We start from the raw sequence: 19,917 nt of genomic DNA, 5'->3' as shown, positions 1-19,917 counted from the left end.
CGACGGGATTTCAGGTCAGCCCGATTTCTTAATTTGACATTTCGGACGAGCAGCATGTTTGCGATCTCTCCAGGCCCCAACTGGAGATTTTAGTTTTAAAGTGCCGCACTTCGTGTTCATAGTCGCGCTTTGTGTTATATCTATAGGCAATAATATTGTTCCGATACAAAGGAAGAAGACGGAGACAGGTTGAAAGTGATAAACTTTAACGGGTCCTTTTACTAAGAGAATACACCTTACATCACCTTATTATTATCTACTGAATCCTAATAGCAGCCCAATACCCACAATTCCTTATTACTACGAAATCCTGAAAAGTTCAGACTACAGTTTGTTTGACTTGATGTGTTCTTAATTATCCACAAGGTGGGCAGGTCGCCGTCTAACGTGGCTCTTTTTTTTACTATCAAATGAAACACAATACAATACAAAACCTCTCGTAGAGGATATAAATTCAACATTCAAAAAAATATAAACAACATTCACAGTACAGTGGATCCTCTGGTCACGACCGTAATTCATTCCAAAACTCTGGTTGCAACCCGATTTGGTCGTGACCCGAAGTAATTTCCCCCATAGGATTGTATGTAAATACAATTAATCCGTTCCGGACCGTACGAGCTGTATGTAAATATATATATATTTTTAAGATTTTTAAGCACAATTATACCATAGAATGCACAGTGTAATAGTAAACTAAATGTAAAAACATTGAATAACATTGAGAAAACCTTGAACAGAGAATGCTCTAATCAGTCTCTTTAAAAACAAGTCCGGTGCATTCAATAACTGCCTTCTCGCGCTCGCGCTCGCTGCACAGGGAGAGACTGAACATGTGCGGAAATCACCGGCACGTGCAAACCGGAAGGGAAACTGGCTTGTGTGTGGTCGTCGTGAACAGATGCAAAAGTTTGGCAAACGTTTTGGTCGTAGCCCGATCTGTACGTGTTCAGAGACGTTCGTGACCCGCGGCTCCACTGTATATGCGCGATAACAAATTGGGACATAGGGAGCACAGGCCAAAAGACACAAGAGGCATAAATCAAAACAGTACTAAATGAGACATGTTATCATAAATCGTTCTTACAGATCGTCTGGATTTCAGTTTCTTAAGTGATAGGAGGTGTTGTATAAAATCATTTATGAACCTTGTAAAAGACGGTTTGCTATTTCACCACTTACTACAGTATTTACCTAAGAGAACGATAATGTTATTCATATCAGAGACAGATGGATAGAAGTTATTCATGCAGAACATAATATGAGACAAGTCAAACTGTGGGATATCATTAACCTTGAGTGATAACCAGCTATGTATTTTTAACCAAAATTTGGCCGAAACAGGACATGAAAAGAACAAGTGTTGTAATGTTTCACAAGTAGAATCACAAAAAGAACGCAGGTCCACCTCAAATTTAAATCTTCTTTTTAAAAATTCTGCAACCGGGTATTTATTATTAATTATCTTAAAATGTGTTTCTTTAATTTGTGGAGAAACAGGCCACTTAAGAAATTTAGAAAAAGCCTTTCCATAATTGATAATAAAACACCTGCCACTGAGCGCTGTGGATGAATAATACAATGACGCTCCGAGCAGACAGCGAAGTGTATAACTGCCTGAATTTATACTGCCGAGTTCTCGACATTTGCGGTTTCTGTAGTAAATGAAGTTAACAGTTTCAGCAAATGTGTGAATACAAACAGCGTAGGTGACAGAATGAAGCATGTCATTTTGTGGCCCACTTCATGCATTTGGAGATGTTCGGTTTTGCCAAATGCCAGCAGAAGTCAGATAAATGTCAATATAGATAGGCAATTAAATTGGTAGTTTATTTATGTATTTATGTATTTATTTACCATAATGTATGCAAGCTGAAGAACAATACCAATTGAATCGTGTACACTATTGTATATACATTTTAAATGTCATCTTGTTTAAAAAAAGACCGCTTCTTACACACTAATAGAAAGCAAAACTGTGTGAAGCTAAGAGGCAACCACCCAAACAAAAATCATTAAAGCAGTAAAAAAAAAAACTATAATTAAAAACTAAATGTGCATGTTGGATTACTAAGTAGCAAAACGATAGCTCGGCATTAAAGGCAGTATTTGGCTAAGCTACTTAAACTGATTTAGTATTCATGAAGATTAAAGAACTAAAAAATCAACAATATTTAACATCATCGTTTTATTAAGGATCTGTTAAATAAAAATGGTGAAGCTGTAACATTTAGGAGTTCATATATAAAAAAAATCAAAACAAAACTAAATGAGGTGCTTCATAAATTCTTGAGAAAACCTGGACATTAAAACTTTAACAGTACATACAGTATTTTTACAAACATTCAGTGTTTTAATACAAAATACAAGTTACCTAAAAATATTCTTACACATTCAAACAACTAATTGACAATGGCAGCTAAAGCAGTGCTTACATGTAAATATACATACATTTTGCTGTTTAAATACATTTTGTACCATTAATTACACTACAGTTTATTACTGTGAAAAATATACGGTAATGTGATGTATTTTTTTACAGTTTACATGCCGTCCTATTTTCAGCATTAATGTCCGCGTTTTCTCTAAACAGCCAGAACTCAGAGCTAAACGAACCCATTCCTGCTGTTGAGCTACTCGTCTACTCTCAATTAAAGGTTTAGGTTTAACTGTGAAGTCGATTACAGAAGCGGAGCCTTCCTAGAAGTATTTAACATACGAGGTGTGGCAGAGAAGTAATGAGACTGGCAACACTGCGCTGTTGTCCGTGATAGAGCGCGTGTATCAGTCCCCTCCCATAGCTCAGTGCGAGTTTCAACTCCTTCCGTTAACTACGTGATTTTTGTGACTGCTATTAGCGAAGTTGTGTTTTTGGTTGTGCGTCGCGCAAAATGGAACAGCGAAATTTGGAGCAACGTTGTGCCATTAAACGGCAAGTGTGACGTTTGAAAAGTTAAAACAGGCCTATGGGGAACATTCTTTATCCCGAGTTCAAGTTTTTCAGGGAGGCCTTCAACTTCTAAAACCGGAGGCCTTCAACTTCTAAAACCAATGAAAACATTGAATGTGTGAACACTCTTGTGAGATCAGACCGTCGTTTACTATTAAGAATGTTGCGAAAGGTCTGTGCCAAAAAACCTCACAACTGAGCAGAAGGACATTCGAAAAAACAAGTGTCTTGATCTTCTTGACAGAATCGCTAATGAGCAAGATTTCTTTAGTCGTGTGATCACACGTGATGAATCATGGATTTTTGAATTCGAGTACGATCCTGAGACCAAGAGGCAAAGTCAGGAGTGGCACACTGCAAACTCTCCTCAACCAAAGAAAGCTCGAATGAGCAAATCGAAGATCAAATCAATGCTGATTTGTTTTTTTGACAAAAGGGGAATCGTCCACAAAGAATTTGTTCCTCCAGGACAAACTGTCAACCAAGTTTTTTATAAAGACGTCCTTGAAAGGCTCAGAAAAAGGGTCATTCGCGTGAGACCAGACATTGCAGACAAATGGATGCTCCATCATGACAACGCCCCATGTCACACTGCCCTCTCCATAACAGAATTTTTGACCTCAAAAGGCATTCCTGTGGTTCCCCAGCCCCCTAATTCACCTGACCTCAGTCCGTGTGACTTTTTCCTTTTTCCTAAACTGAAGAATGTCCTCAAAGGACGTCATTTCGGGACTTTAGAAAACATCCAAAAGAGTGTAACGGACATGCTGAAGACCATACCGGTTGAAGACTTCCAGCGCTGCTACCAACAGTGGGAACAACGTCTCCATCGGTGTGTAGCTGCCCAAGGGAACTACCTTGAAGGGGATAACATTGATGTTTGAAAAAAATAAAAACTTTGGTAAATAAAAAATTAGTCTCATTACTTTTCTGCCACACCTCGTACTACAAGTGCTGCAAGACTTGAAACGCGAGTGTCCATTGCTCTTTCACGGAGTCCAGAACGGCCTATAAAATACCGAGATGACGCGTTTGGTTTTATTTTGAAGCCAGTCATGCCTGCTTTAAATCGAACCCAAAGACAGGTTTGTGGCTGTTTCGGTTCACCAGCAGGATTTTCTGTTATCGTTTAGCAATAAGAAGGAACGACATGATAGGTCGAAATAACTGGGGGGCGGGGTTAATGTCACAAGACCGAGGCGCGAGTACCACCCGCCCACAACGCTCACGCGACACCAACTTGCAAGGTGAGTGCAGGCTGTTAGGGCCTGTTAGCATAATTTCTATGTACAAAGTACTGTTTGTAAGTAAACGGTTAATGAAGCATTTAGTAATGCTGTCTTCACTTTTGTTCATGTAAGTTTGCATTACGGTGAACTTTTGCGCCAGTTAGTATTTTTTTGTTTGTTTTCTCCATTCAAATAGAAATCAAGGCTGGTGCACTGCGGCTGGACCTATCAAAAGGAGGAAACATGGAAATTTCATTTGCGAACAAACGGGCCTTGGTCACTGGTGCTGGCAAAGGTAACGAAACACTCTGGCGTCTCCGAGCAGCAAATACAGCGACACCGTGTGGCTGTGCGCCCGCGTTACGGCAGGCGGCCCAGGGTTATTTAAATTAAGTATCTGGTCGTTTACAGAGAACCGATACTGCTTTGATACTTGAGTGGCTGCCCAGGCAAACCGTTTTAATCTGTTACGTTATCAAGTCATAATTATACTATCACGGCTTAAAATTTCGTTTCAGTTAGATGAGAATTCGAAGTTTTCATATTTTAAGCTTTTTTTTTTCAGTAGTCGAAATTTGAATTGTAGATCTGTAAATATAAAGGGATGGAAAAAACTAGGTTTACAGTTACGTCGTATGGGGGGAAAAAAACCATGCAGGTTGTGGTTACTGCACTCCAGCATACCTAAATAATAATAAGACGACGAATAATGCAAATAAATAATACAATTGTTAAAAAAATCATACAACTGTGTGTTTCGTGTACTCAAAACGGTAAACTACTTTTGTCCACCCTTTATATTTTACTAGCTATAATTAGTGCTACAGGTACCTTCAGTTAAATTTTGTGTAGATAAAATTGAACGTTTAGATAGCTAAGATTTCCCATCATATGTTCTTCATTTGAACATTAAAGGCGTCAATAATTCCAAATTTGACCCGTTAAAATGTAATTATAGATATTTTAAATGAGTCAATGAAAAAAGAATCCCCCAATTACTACAAATAAAGATTTTTTCAGATATCTTCAATTTCTGTTTTGAATAGTCAAGAGTATAATTGTAGATATTCAATATAATCATTTGCATAAGATGGTAAATGACAAAATGGCTTCCCATTGGCTGCAGGGTTTTTTTCTTTTCAGGTAATAATACAACAGCTGGGGAAAGTTCCAGCAGCATCACACCATTTTAGGACACACTTAATGAAGGAATAGAACCTTTGCAGCTTAAGGAAACCAGTATTAAAAAGGGACATTACTGAAGTGTTTTAAAATTATAAAAGGAATAAGTACAGTAGATCCTGGTTGTTACTTTAAAATACATTCTGCAACAAAAACACAGGGTTACACTGCAAAATTTGTAAGGGAAGATTATGGACAAATGGTAGTTTTTCTTCCCACAAATATTGGAGACCGATTGGGTGACAATGTAGTGTGGTGGTGAGTAGGACTTCAGGGACCTTCAAATCACAACTTGATGTTATTTTGGATAATGTAGGTAAATATAGTTTCACAAATAAGAGTTACGAGTACATAAGATTGAATATTTAGATGTCTAAACTTACCCTTTACATGTTCTTAATTTAGGAATATTTAAGGAAGTCAATAATTCTAATTTTGATTACTTAAAATGTACTTGGACATCTCTAAAAGTTAGACAGACGTTTTGGGGGGTGTTATGGTCTCCTAGTTTTCACAGGTAAAAATGTAATTCCCGATACCTCTAATTTTAAGTTTTGAATAGCTACAGTATAATTCTAGATATGCAAAATAGGAATTGACATTAGATTTTAAATGACAGAATGGCTTGCTGTTGGCCGCAGGTATTTGTTCCAGATAATACAACACTCTTAAACCTGCCTGATCCAACTCCTGCTCACAAGTGGCTGAAGCAATTTCCAACGGCTTTAGGCCGGAGTAAGCAGTGAACAGTGGATCACAACATTTCAGGGGACACTTATTGTATATACCCCTCTCATTGGGACCAGTTAACCCAACATGCAGGAAACCGTTCAGAGATATAGGGGAAAACACGGAATGTCCCATCCGCTAAAACCTGAGTATAGGATTTGAACCCAAGCATTCTGGATTCATGAAGGAGTAGTGCTAATCCATGTACCACCTGTGCTCCTCTTCGATACTAATACTATAGAACTTTATGCCTTCAAATCATTTCTTGTTTATTTAGATGACTTTTTTTGGTGTAACACATATTGGCACAGATTTGCCTGATGGGATATGGGATCACTGCACTATTTCTAGTCACTGCAGTTTGTGTCAGTTCACCTCCTTTTCAAATGTTGTGATGAGTGGATGCAAGTGTAAAGGTTTAAGTTAATCCGCTTTTATTCATGCCAGTGTGCACTCCTCAAAGGTGATCTCCCCTTTGAAATGGTCAGGATGAAATTGTGTAGAGTAAATGTAGGTCCTTGAACATAAAACAGTACAAATCTGACCTGATATTTTTTTCTGACTTTTTTTGACCCAATGAGAGGCGAGTCTGAAGTACAACCAGGCAGGCAGAGTCATAAGAGTAGTTGCTGATTGTCAGATTAACTGCAGTAAACCCTGCCACCACTGTGCCTGTCCAGGACCGGATTTGACAATTCAGCACTTGCTCAATCCTAGTTGCACATGTAAAATGTCTTCCCCAAAAAAAGAGTTTAAAAATTAATGTGGACCTTGCAAATATACACTTTAAAAGTAAGCAACATTTTCTGAAACGATCCAAGAAGTCAATAGATTCATATCCGTAAGCCTTATCTAAATTGCTGACTGTTTTTACACTTGCCAGTACAGCATTATACTCTGGTTGTGTGCAACATTATTCATTTGATTTTAAAAACTATATGAGGTTTTGCTTTGCACAGTGCAAAATCTATTTCTGAATTTATTGCTGGGAGCTGCATTAGAAAACTAAGACTGATTAGGAAATTTGATAAATTAGAAAATGGTTTCTAACTGATCGGTTGAGGCAAGAACCTGGAGTCACTGGGTTAACTTCTTACTCAGCTTTGTGAGTTGTGACATGTTTAGCATAGTGTTGTTATAAGAAGATACAACGCGGGTACACTTAGTGGCAGCTTTATGATGTAAACGCATGTAGTGGAAGTAGTATTGGGTAGGCTCCCACACTTTTATCTGCAGAACACCCTGAATTGTTCAAGGCATGGATTCAACAAGATGATGGGAGTAGACATTAGGGATTTTTGGTTCATTCTGACTCGGTCTTATCACACAGTTTGTGCAGAGTTTTGGCAACATATGCATGGTGTGAAGCTCCTGTTCTAGCTCATCTAAAAGATGATCTTTTGTCTTGTGATCGGAGGGCTGTCTAGGCCCTTCGATTATACTGAAATCACCATCATTTTCCTGGAAGGAGCTTGGGATGATTTATAATTTCTGACATGGTGCATTATCCATTCAAAAAAAGAATACCGTGGCCATAATGAGCCATTCAATGATCATGTGCTCAATGCAACCTCTTTCTGTTCTTGGCTGACAGGCGTCAAACTCGGTGTGGTGCTGTAGCCCATTTGCTTCAATGTCTGACATGTTTAGTGTTGAGATATTCGGTATTTGTGACTTTACCTTGAACTCAGATGAGTATGACCAGATTGGTTTCACTGAAGGAACTCATGCTTATTGTTGCCAGTGAATTCTACAGACTGTAATGAGGTAAAATCCCAGGAGAGCAGCTGTTTCTGTGATGTTGGTATCACCACATTTGGCACCAGCAATGTGACCACAGTTAAAGGTAGAAAAATCAGGTTTGGGCTGCAGCCAAGCTTTACACCAGTAATGTTGAAGAGATTATTGAACTTGAACGGCAGATGTGCCTATCTGAACCTAATATCCCAACATCATCCGTGTTCTCCGCTGATGGGCATGCAATTTAGTCTGATTTACTTACTTTGCAGTGTGGTCAGTGGAGCTTCAAGAATTTTATAGACAATAGAAGAAAAGGGCTGTTCTGTGACAGAGCTGCAATATTGTTATTTATTTAAAGAATTTGCCTCTAATATTCATTACGTTTTAAGCCACATATTTGTTTTAATTGCCAGGAATTACAATTAGGCTGCATGTAATTTTTTTTATTTCCACTGTTATGAATTCCTACTGTATCTATTTAGTAAATATTAACATTTTTCTTTGTAATACCAATAACAATACATGTTTTTGTCTTTGTTAAAAAACATGTTTCATTTACTATGGCTTATTACAAAAAAACAAAAAAAAAAACTCATGTATCTCTATGAAAACTTAGCATTCTTTTCTTTCTATTAAAAAATTCCTATTCAGTACTTGGTATTGGTATACTGTATAATGTACATTAAGTACTCTATTGGTATCAAACAATCGGTCAAAAAATGGTATTGGTGCATCCCTAATTCGAAGTTTTTCTCTCTGCTTACTAGTATGTTATTTATGGTAATGAAGGATGAGGGGAAGGATTTTTGATATCAAAACGAGGAAACCTAAAATTGAAAGCTGTATTAGTAACGTGATGTAATATAATGCTTTGGTGTTCAATAACTAGTTATCAGTGAAACATTTAGATTGTGTGTGTGTGTAAGTAAACTATAAATGGCTGACAAAGTCAAATCTCATATGATCTATACAGTAAAAGGCCCTGTGTACTTGGGTGATGGCTGCATTGGTAGTATGTGCTGTTTTGACTATAAATTTAGTTTTGTCTGCTATGTTCCACACTTAAGTATTAGCTAACAGAAGATGTATTTTATAGTCCACTTAGTTTAAAAGAAAAAAAAAAATAAAACCAATAATAGCTGAGTTCAGTTTCTTTTCTTGTGTACTAATTCATATTAATGTTAACATTTTAAGTATTAATGCTGATTTATCATTACTTCACCTTAAATATCTTTGTTTTTTCATAATTTAATGACATACCACTACTTTTCGAAGAATTTGTGGTTAAACAAGTGTTGCCACGTCACAAAAATGTTATCCTTTTGTAGCAGTATTTGTTTATAGAGTAAAAGATAACTAAGAGAAAATTCAAACAAATTCCAAGATGGATTACCACTATAAGTCTTATGCTAACAACAAGTCCCCCCCCAAGAAAGTTTGATTGCAGTTCTACAAGGGAATGCCTCATTATAATGTAGACAGTCAGTGTTGTTCTCGAACTTCTACAGAACATTCTGCTTCACTTATTTCAGGAATTGGCAGGGATACAGCCAAAGCTCTAGTCAAGGGTGGAGCAGCGGTGATCGCAGTCAGCCGCACACAGTCTGACCTGGACAGCCTCAAAGCAGAGGTATGGATAAAATTGAAATGGCGTCTGTCTGGCATGTGGCTCAGCAAAGGAAGCTGTTTTAAGACTTTTTTTTTTTTTTTGAAGGCCCAGTCTAAATTTATTTTCAAATATTGATAACATGCACTTCAAACAGTTGAAGATGTATATAGATATACAGTTTGATTTGCTTGGTAAATAACACAAAATCAGAATGGGTTATCATAATGTATGGCTTCTTTGGTGCTTGTCCTAATGTGGATTTTAACAACACATTTTGTATACAGTGCAAGTAGAAATATACATTTCTTCAACGTTTACTTTAATGTTAGCTTGTTCATTTGAAAGTTTTTTTCTTTATTGAAAATGTATATTTTTTATGTGTGTTTTATTTTTGTAAGTCTACATCATAAAGTTAGTGTTCATAATTCTTAATTTTCAGGAATATTTTATAAACACAATGACTAGTTCATGAGAACGACCTGTAAATGGGATATCCAGTCCATTTACTACTAAAATTGTCATTAAATTAAAAATGTTTTTTGTTTTTGTGTGCTTTTTTTTCCCTTGCATGAATATCAAAGTTGTTTTCTAAATGCATTACAATATAATCTATTTCTTATTTATAGTGTCCATCCATTATTCCAATCTGTGTAGATCTTTCTAACTGGGAAGCTACTGAAAAGGCATTAAATGCCATAGGCCATGTAGATCTTTTGGTAAACAATGCAGCAGTCGCCATTCTGAAGCCTTTTTTGGAAGCCACGCAAGAGGATTTTGATAAGTATGGTTTGAGGGTGGAAAGAGTACTGTTACCTGCATCATGTATTTTAATTTATCAGGTCTTGAAGAAAATAGCCAGTTGCCAAAAGCTTAATACAGTGCCCTTCAGTGGAACATTCTGATTTGGATTAGATTAGCTAAACTTTATTAATCCCATGGGAATGTAGAAGAAACAAAAAAGCAGAGTGGTCTCCCCCAGAGTTTCTATACTCGGGTATAGGGGCAGATATTTAAGGAGTAAACCGCAAGACAATGATTATAATGTATTTTTATATTATGTACATTAAAGAACCATCAACAACAAATCAAATGAATAATATATTGAACAATTATTATAAAATTAAAGTTGAGTAAAAGAAGTACCACTTCCGGTTATCGGAAGTAGCTCAAAAGGTGATAGAAATCTACATTTTGTACCTAATACTTGTATGAAAAATGTGGGTGACCTAAAGTGAAAGTGTACTTAAGTTATCGTGTTTATATACACACACACACACACAGACATAATTCAAAAATGGTATTTTTGGACTTGGAGGTCTAAAACGTTGAGATTCATTAAAATCTTTAAATGGAAGTTTTGGAGAATTCCAATACTTTCCCTATACTTCGTATACGAGAAAGTAAAAAGAAGGATACATGTTGATTGGACAAATACAGCCAAGCATTCAAATCATAAATAAATAAGTAAATGTATATTGTGCTTATTTTTAAAATTAACTTGGAGTATGTTGGGAGGCAGCACTAAAATGATATTGTGTGTGTGTGTGTTTTGTAGTATAGCTTCCATTGAATAGATTTTGCCTGAAGGATTTAAGCATCAGCTTTATATTTACAGTCTGTTTGCAATTTTCTGTGTAATGTTTTGCTTTTGCAGGTCATTTGATGTCAACGTGAAAGCAGCTTTCCATGTAGCACAGGTAAAGCATAATAAAAAATATTTTTTTATGGTATGATGCAAATTTGATGCCTTATACATTATATATGGCAGTAGTGCCTTTTTATAGTTTTTTTTTTTTCCAAAAATCATGGTAGAATAATGTGCTGTCACTATTAATGTATCAATTGACAGTATTCAAAAGTTAAAGTATAATCAGTACCACTGTAAACACATTTCTATTGTTGTTGCTCTGTGTCATGAATATGAAAGAGTTAAAACCTCTGGAAATTGTATTGAGAATAAGTGTAACTTTTATATTTCCTTCTACAAGTAATCTTTAGTTGTTTAATTTGACACATTTTTAATTTTAGCCTTCATTTTACCTGAATTGATTTTTCTCTTATACAACTAATGCAAAGTTCTACATTGACTTGAACACCCACTTTATAAATTATTTTTCCTTTGAAAAATGATTTCATAATCTTCAGTTATTGTCATCTACTTTTCATGCCCTTGAAGCTGAAAGTAAACCCAAGTAAAAATGCCCCCTCCTTTTCAATTAAAAACAAATAAGAACAGTGAAAGAAATGTTTCTTCTTGTGTTCAATTTCCTTGTATTTCTATAAGCATGCAGAAGTAAATGCAGATGTTGGATTTTTAGTCTATTTTATTGGAGTAACACAACTTCCACATAGAGCTGTCTAAATGTTGAACATTTCACAGTATCACATCAAAGGGATCAGTCTCGTTTTTAAAAAAAAGACCAGAGAAAACCTTTATGTCTGCAGACTTCTTGTGTTTTCCATAAATTTACAATTTATTGGGTCACAGTTAAGAGTGTTTTATGTTGGCAGTATTAAACTTTTGACTGTTTTTGAAATGGCACTCTTTGAATATATCTGTTGGTACATAAATTCTTTTTGGCATTTCAAAGCGGCAAATCCAATAAAGAAGTGTAACTTTTTGCAGATTGTTGCTCGTGAAATGAAGGTTAGAGGAACAGGTGGAAGCATTGTCAACATCTCCAGCCAAGCATCTCAGGCTGCCATTAAAGACCATGCGGTTTACTGTAAGTTAATATACTTGTAGCCATGGCTCAATACAACAAAAAATGAAATGTGAGTAAAGGGTAAAATAAATTTCACCTAATTGTCAATCGGTGCATTTAAAAAGAGAGCTGGTATTCTCCTGTATAGCTATGCATATCTTGTTTATAGTCTATCTTTGTTTCTGTAAATGAATATTGTATGTGAAATGAAGCTGGTGACCTGGGTAGGAGAGCAGAAACAAAGTGGGAAAGTGTGTAATAGAAGTTTAGGGACTAGTTACATTTTAGTTTTCCTTTCTGGCTAACATGCATGTAATGTATTTATTTAGGTGCAACCAAGGGTGCTTTAGACATGCTGACTAAAGTGATGGCTTTGGAACTAGGCCCTCATAAGGTGTGTGTGTGTTTTTTTTTTTTTCTTCTGACATTTCCTAAAGAATGTATGCCTCTGTGTGTGGGTAACACTGCTGCCTCGGAGCTCTGATTCTTGTATTTTATATCCACACCCAGGTATTGTGTGGAGTTTGCATGTTCTGCCAGTGTCTTGAGTTTTTAATTGGGTAATCTGGTTTTCTCATGCATGTTAGGCTGATTGGTGACTTTTAAGTTATTCAGGTATGGTTATGAATGTGAGAATGTTGCAGTGAACTGGAGAACGGCGTGATTCCTGCTGTAAGGATAGACTCCAACTCTCTGCATTCCACTGAATTGTTAAAATGGATTCAGGAAATGGATGGATTTAAAATCTCAACGCTCTGTGTACTGCAATATTTGTTACTTAATCTAAACATTAAGCTAAAAATGTTATGTTATGATTAACTCTTCACAGAAAATAGAGAAATAAGTGTCTAAAGATGCTAATTTTGTCTGATGTTGAAATTTTATTGTATAATGGATATTTTATTGCAGATCCGAGTGAACTCTGTGCACCCCACTGTCGTGCTGACTGCTATGGGACGCTTTAGGTGGGAGGACCCAGAAAATGCCAAATATATGATTTCACGAATACCACTCGGGAAATTTGCAGGTCAGAATCACTCTCTTGTTTTACGAAAGAAAATTACTAATTAAAAAATTACTAAATAAATTGGAGACATTCTTTGGTTGCAGTATCGACGAGTAGAAATTTACATCTTTATGTGACAAATAAGAAAAAAATAAAATAGGCAGTTTGTCACTTTCACAGCACTTTGCCAGATGGGAGGAGTGAGAAAAATGACTGTGCTGGATGGCTGTATGACCTCTCACCCTGGCAAACAATTGCTCTGGGTTTAGAAACTCCTGAACACGCTCCCATCAGCTGTCTTGACTATTGAGGCCTTGAACAAAGTATATTCACACTCTGTCCCCTATCTTTCTTGAGATACTAGGGAAAATGTTCTGCAGGCCAGGGTTGTTTTCATTCTGAACAGGGGCCTCTGCCTCTCATTCTCAGTACACCTTCACTATTTATCTGAATCTACAAGGCTTGTCTTGCAAATGCTACTTTCATCTTGACAGCTTACCAGCAGGTGGTGAGAAGTTTACATGTCTGCACTTTAACTATGTTCAAAACCTAATCTTGTAGCTATTATGATGATCACTGAACTGTGGTCCATGGTAATCCATTACCATGTAGTCTTATAAACGGCCATCTGTTTGAGCATTGTGTTTATTATGGACAGTCCATTAATAGTGGAGAAATACAGTTAAATAATTCGACCCTTTGACTTAGAGGTCCTTCTGTTAGTTTGTTCTGTGGATTACTTGTGTTGCTTGTAGACTTTGATTTATATGGTGATTGGGGGAGTTGTGCTGCAACCCAGGTTTCTGTACATTGTGTAAGTGTTTTCTAATTTATAATCATTATTCCATTCATCTGTTACTTCTAAGTGATATATTTTGTATTGGTGTGTTGGCCATGGCTGTCTGTGTGTGTTTTTGTTTTTTTTTTGCTGCCTAGCTATGGATTGGTGGTTTATAATCAAGCTGGCTAAGGATTGTAAAATGACTTGGGTACATCCTAATATTTTATTTGCCCACAATACTATATGTGAGTTAGTGAGATGATCTGGACTCAAAAGCACAAGGTTAGTTTCAATTCTCATCTCCAACTATGCTCCAGCTGGAGGAAATGTATATTGTTGCGACAGTTGAACTACAGTTCTACCGGGTCTTTACTTGTAAAGTGCCTCTGGATGTGACAGCTGTAGAAATGTTAATCAGATGTTGGCTATAGTTTTTTGTTATGACCACTTTCATAATTACCACTACTAATTGAACACTTCTTTTTGCATTAATTTTGATTGACCTGCTTTTTAAAACTTGGATCACTTCATTGTTTCTTTTTACCTTAACCAGCATCCAAATAATAATGAAATACAAAAGCAAGTCAGCCGATGACCTGCTACCTCCATCCCATTTACACCTACTGTATGTGTCCGCCATACAAAACATGTTTTAGGAAAATCTTTGAAAAGGAAAAAAGTGAAGATCTGAGAAATCTTGACAGTTTTGGAAATGTCCCAAGTAGCAGAATGAAATAACATACAAGCCACAGAATTCAAGGATTTGTTTCACTAACATCAAGAATTGACTTTTGAGTACATATTTTGTCTAAAACTGGTGGCCCATGAGGAATGCCAAGTTAGCTGGTTACCCTGCTTTGCATCTTGGTATTGTTTAGCTGCTGGTTAAGGTGAAAAAATAAGCAATTAAAAGGTCCCAAATATTAAAAATGAAGTCAAGTAAAATTGAGGCAAAAACAGCAGCAGCTTACTCTTTAGGAAAGTGGCTGGAACAAACTACGGCACCCGCGGCCCTCCAGCAGGATCCGAGTTTGACACCCTTAATATATACTAAAGGTTTGTTTACTTGCCAGTTCCATGCAGGATTCAGCCAGGAAAGATTTTGGCACTTTGAATTGAAATGCATGTTTCTGGAAAATTGATTGAACGGATGAAATTTTGCAGTTGACCATCAAATGTAATCTGTTTAGGACTCTCAGTTGTAAAGTCAGTTGCGAGTTTTTGTTTGATGCCTTTTGAAGTTATTTTTGTTTTGTTCCCCATTTTGAATCAACCATAGAATTGTTATTCATTCTTATTTTCCTGAACAGTAACGAGTGAGAATATTTTAAGTATTGCTGCATTTCTTAAGTTTTCCTTGATTAAAAGCATCTGTTTTTAGCAACTGTAAAACATCTGCCACATTTATTTGTAAAGGCCAGCTGTAAAATGTATCCAGATGTTTTAATATTAGACTGTGACTCCTTTTTACAGATCACTTGATTTTGATCTAAAGATGGCCTCAGACTTTAGCTGTATACTTCTTTATGCGAATTGGTTACTAGTTTTCACATTTTTCCATTCCTCTTTCCAGTTCAGAGAAGCCATAGTTCTTTTAATTGTAAGTGCTGTTTGAACATTAAGAAGCATAGCTGAAAATAACTAATAAAGAATGCTATATGACTAAGGTCTTTGTAATTTTTCATGAACTGCTGCTGAATTTTATATTTTTCTGTCGGAAACTTTGGTAATTGTGGTTTTGTTATGTTATATTGGTTGATCAAAACTACTATAAATCCAGTGGTATTTTCAACCCTCTAGCTGGTAATGCAATGCGGGTTTGATACACAATATGTTCTACTGTATATGGCTCAAACTCTCAAGAATGGGTTTAGTCATTAAGACAGAGGCATTACGCTTATTGTTCTGGGTGGTTCCCCCCCCCCTCTCCATAGTTCTAACGTATTTACATCTGTAATACCAAAGTGCTTTTTTTTTTTTTCTTTTCAATTGTACACTACCAGCTAGAACAGACCTTGAGGAAAAATTGAATCTTCAATTCATTACACCCTAGTAAGCCTTCAAAATAAATTTTGTCCCATAAAAGTGAAGAAAGTAATGACTAATACAGAAGCTGTAGACCAGACTGGTGAGTCCATAGCTCTGTTATAGAATAAGGTGTAGCATTTCATTTACTAACCATTCTTGGAGTATTGTCAGCAGCCATATCACCCTGTAGCCCTAGACTGGTTGCCCACTGAAGCTAAGCAGGGTTGAGCCTGGTCAGTACCTGAATGGGAGACCTTCTGGGAAAAACTAGGTTGCTGCTGGAAGAGGTGTTAGTGAGGCCAGCAGGGGGTGCTCACCCTGTGGTCTGTGTGGGTCCTAATGCCCCAGTATAGTGATGGGGACGCTATACTGTAAAAAAAGCACCGTCTTTTGGATGAGACGTTAAACCGAGGTCCTGACTCTCTGTGGTCATTAAAAATCCCAGGATGTCTTTCGGAAAGAGTAGGGGTGTTACCCCGGCATCCTGGCCAGATTTGCCCATTGGCCTCTGACCGTCATGGCCTCCTAATCATCCCCATACACTGATTGGCTTCATCACTCTGTCTCCTCTCCACCAGTAAGCTGGTATGTGGTGGGCGTTCTGGCGCACTATGGCTGCCGTCGCATCATCCAGGTGGATGCTGCACACTGGTGGTGGTTGAGGAGATCCCCCCCCCCCTTGTATGTAAAGCGCTTTGAGTGCCTTGAAAAGCGCTATATAAATGTAATAAATTATTATTATTATGCAGAACACTGCTGTTTTCAAACTGTGTAGAAGCTCACATTGTTTAAAATGAGATGTTTTTTAACATATAACCTACCACAAATAAGAAGTAGTAGTTTTTTATTAAGCAGTAACTATTCTTCAGCGAAGTCTCAGTTTTATAGTAGATGCATTCTTTTTCCTGTATAGAGTAGGTTTGCAGGAGTAAATTACAAAGACTGAGAGAGGATTAGCATTGTTGCAAAAACAGAGGAAATCTGCTTTTAGGTATCCTCAATCTACGCCATTTTGTGTGTGTGTGTGGTGTTGGTGTGTGTTTGTTTTTTCTTTCTTTAAATATATAAAAGTTCCAGATCTATAGAATGCATCTTTAAGGTCTGCCGCGTGGCAGTTCATATTTTGAAGAGTACTTCCTTTTACTTAATTTTTTTTTTTTAAGAGAAATCCTCCAATATGTAAACATACTGCTAGTTAATCATTTTGGTCTACTTTTTCTATGGGAAAATTAGCCCATTCATTTGCGTGTTTTACAATTTTTATTTTTTTTGGTAGGGCATGCTGTATCCAACTGGCATTGGTACAGGAGAAAGATGATTAAAAAATACACACTATTTTACTGACTCACATGTAACCTGCAAATTCTAAAAGTTCTTTTCTGTTTTGGTCTTGGAGGGCGCTGGTGCTATCATTTGTGTATTAGTTCTCGGGCTGCTCTAACTTCTCTCCTACCCTTTTTTTTTGAAGCCTGGTAAAACATGATATTTAATATTTTAGGATGTTTCTGACAATAGTAAAAAATGAGTGCTGTTAAATAATACTTTATGTAAATATCACTTTAGGAAACAATTCAACTGATAGGAAAAATTAAACGGGAGATGGCCAATTGTGAGAGCCAGAGCAGCTGCAATACAGGTCTATTAATTCTGATTTACAGATGTGGCCATGCTTGATCTTAACAAGCAATCTTACCAAAGAAGGTGGCATTTGGAAAATGAAACACTGCAGCATCCTCAGACCTGTTGGTTGGAATACTTGAGGCATCTGCCTTAACAGCATTCATTTGTAAATAGCACACCGAGTTTAGTAAAAGCTTATAACCTGTGACTTTGCAGGGCTGGGTTCACTAACCCTGTTGTAGGCTCAGACTTGTCCATCAGTCCTTTTTTGGATGCAGTAGTCTGTCTGGTGTCACTGAGCAGATTTATTAATACTCTGACTAACTGAATGTTTCTTCTTTTGTTTGCAGAGGTTGAAGATGTTGTAAATGCCATCTTGTTCCTTCTCAGTAATAAGAGTTCCATGATAAATGGGGCCTTGTTGCCGGTAGATGGTGGATTCCTTGCATCCTGAAGCTGATCCCGAAACAGATATTGTCATGTTACTAACTGATGAAGTTGTTCTACCAAATCTAATTTTACAACATAATTTGTACTCTTAAGAGGTAATTTGATAAATTACTAAATGCTATTGTAATATTATTTAAAACTTATTCATTTTCTATTGCACCTCATAAATTTAGGAGTCTCCCTGTATTTCATAGCAAGGAAATGCCCTCTGAGGTGTGGATTTAAGAACTAACAGCATCATTTATGAAGCATAAACCATTTGTGTTTGTCTTATCCAACAAAAAGGTTCTTCATTTTTATCACATTAGAAAATACATCCCCTTTCTATTTTCTCTAGATAACATAACTAAAAAAAATTAACTGACTTTTTTAGTGAAATCTCTGCATTTGTACCACAGCTTTAGTGACCACTAACTACGACTACCACAGATACTTAAACAGATGCTGAAGCATGTGATGTAGCCTATTATCTGACACTAATATACATAGTTACACTGTACTGTTTATTAGTCTATTTATGAAAACTACCTCACTAATTATACCCAAAATAATCCTAGAGGCTTAATCTTTCATAGCACATATTCTCTAAAGACTTCAATTACCTTTACTTTTTTGAGACAGTAATATAAAGAATCCCACAATTGTTAACTTCACAAATGTAAGCAGTCAATAGTGTTCACTATACTTTTATTATAAATTAATTCTAAATCCATTTCTAATTGCAATGCTTGTCATAACAATAATAAAAGTGAATAATTAAAACGCTCCTTTAATAACATGAACTGTAAAAGGTAAAAGTAAACACCTTTTGTAAAAGGTTGACTATTTGAAGCTATCTGAACTCTATTCTGAGATGACAGCTCCTCTAAGTGTCAGTTATTGTTTTTTTTTGCCTTAGACTAATTCAATAAGCTAAATTTAAGAGTTGCTGTGGACATCCAACCACCAGGGTGTCTCAGAAAACATTCAAAACACTGAAGGGTATATGGTATACTGTACACAAGGGCTAAATTGTTTTTTTTTCCAAAATTGCAAAATAACAAACAACTCTAGTGAGAACAGTGTGAGTGAAAGTTGAATTCTTGGTTATCGAGAATCCGGCCCATTGTCTTCCTTCACACGTGCAAAACAAGCTCTAAGAAAACTCACATTAATACATGGAAATAGGCCAAATCATTCAGTTCACATACATTTTATACAGTCTGAGTGGTAACAGAAGTATCTGGGTCAGTATTCTTTTTGTAACAGATGTCTCTGAACACCTGTGCCACTAATTTGTACGTTTTGGGAATGTCCCTTGTATTGGGTTAGTTTGCACCCCATGTTTGTGGAGGATTTTTCTCTGCGTTCTCGGTGTACTGTAGCACATTGTGAATCGGTGTGTGAATTGATTCTGTGGTGGCAGTGTCCATGAACTGGTGCCCACTCCAGGACACCATATGCTGTGCCTGCTGCTGTCTACCCTCCAACATTTACACACTGGATTAGGCCTGTTTTGAGAATTTTGTTATGTCACTTATCTTGGCAGCATATAATCATTGCTCCTGTACTAGATCAGCTCTAGTTGGGGAAACACACCATAACTTGTACCTGCTTAATGAACAACTTGCACAACAGTCACGCCAGTACATGAGACCAGTTTCACCTTCACATTCAGTTGATAAGGTTTGTGCCAAATCAGACAAGAGTGTGACCAGTTGTCGTATTCACAAAAATGGATAAAACCATTAGGTTAAGTTCAATACATTTCAGCCAAGCAACCCTGAATCTGAGTAAGATTTAAGGAAATGTATGGCAAAGTATTCTGGAATGGCCCGAGTACTATATACTTTATAGGGTGCATTTGTTTTAAAGTGGAATTGTGTGGAAACATAGAGCACTTTATATG

The 19,917-nt window shown here is 36.6% G+C and overlaps 1 protein-coding gene across 1 annotated transcript; it reads left to right on the top strand.

Annotated features, from left to right (window-relative positions):
• Positions 1-4,125: 4,125 nt before the first annotated feature.
• On the top strand, positions 4,126-18,156 carry dcxr (dicarbonyl/L-xylulose reductase). Its single transcript, XM_039739761.1, has 9 exons — positions 4,126-4,197; positions 4,376-4,474; positions 9,363-9,460; positions 10,066-10,220; positions 11,094-11,136; positions 12,066-12,165; positions 12,474-12,538; positions 13,054-13,171; positions 17,930-18,156. The coding sequence occupies exons 1-9, from the start codon at positions 4,134-4,136 to the stop codon at positions 18,031-18,033; spliced, it is 846 nt and encodes a 281-aa protein (XP_039595695.1). The 5' UTR covers positions 4,126-4,133; the 3' UTR covers positions 18,034-18,156.
• The last annotated feature ends 1,761 nt before the right edge of the window (positions 18,157-19,917 follow it).

This window comes from Polypterus senegalus, chromosome 17 (genome assembly GCF_016835505.1).
Source record: "Polypterus senegalus isolate Bchr_013 chromosome 17, ASM1683550v1, whole genome shotgun sequence".
Lineage (NCBI taxonomy): Eukaryota > Metazoa > Chordata > Cladistia > Polypteriformes > Polypteridae > Polypterus > Polypterus senegalus.
This window is presented reverse-complemented; position numbering and strand designations above follow the sequence as displayed.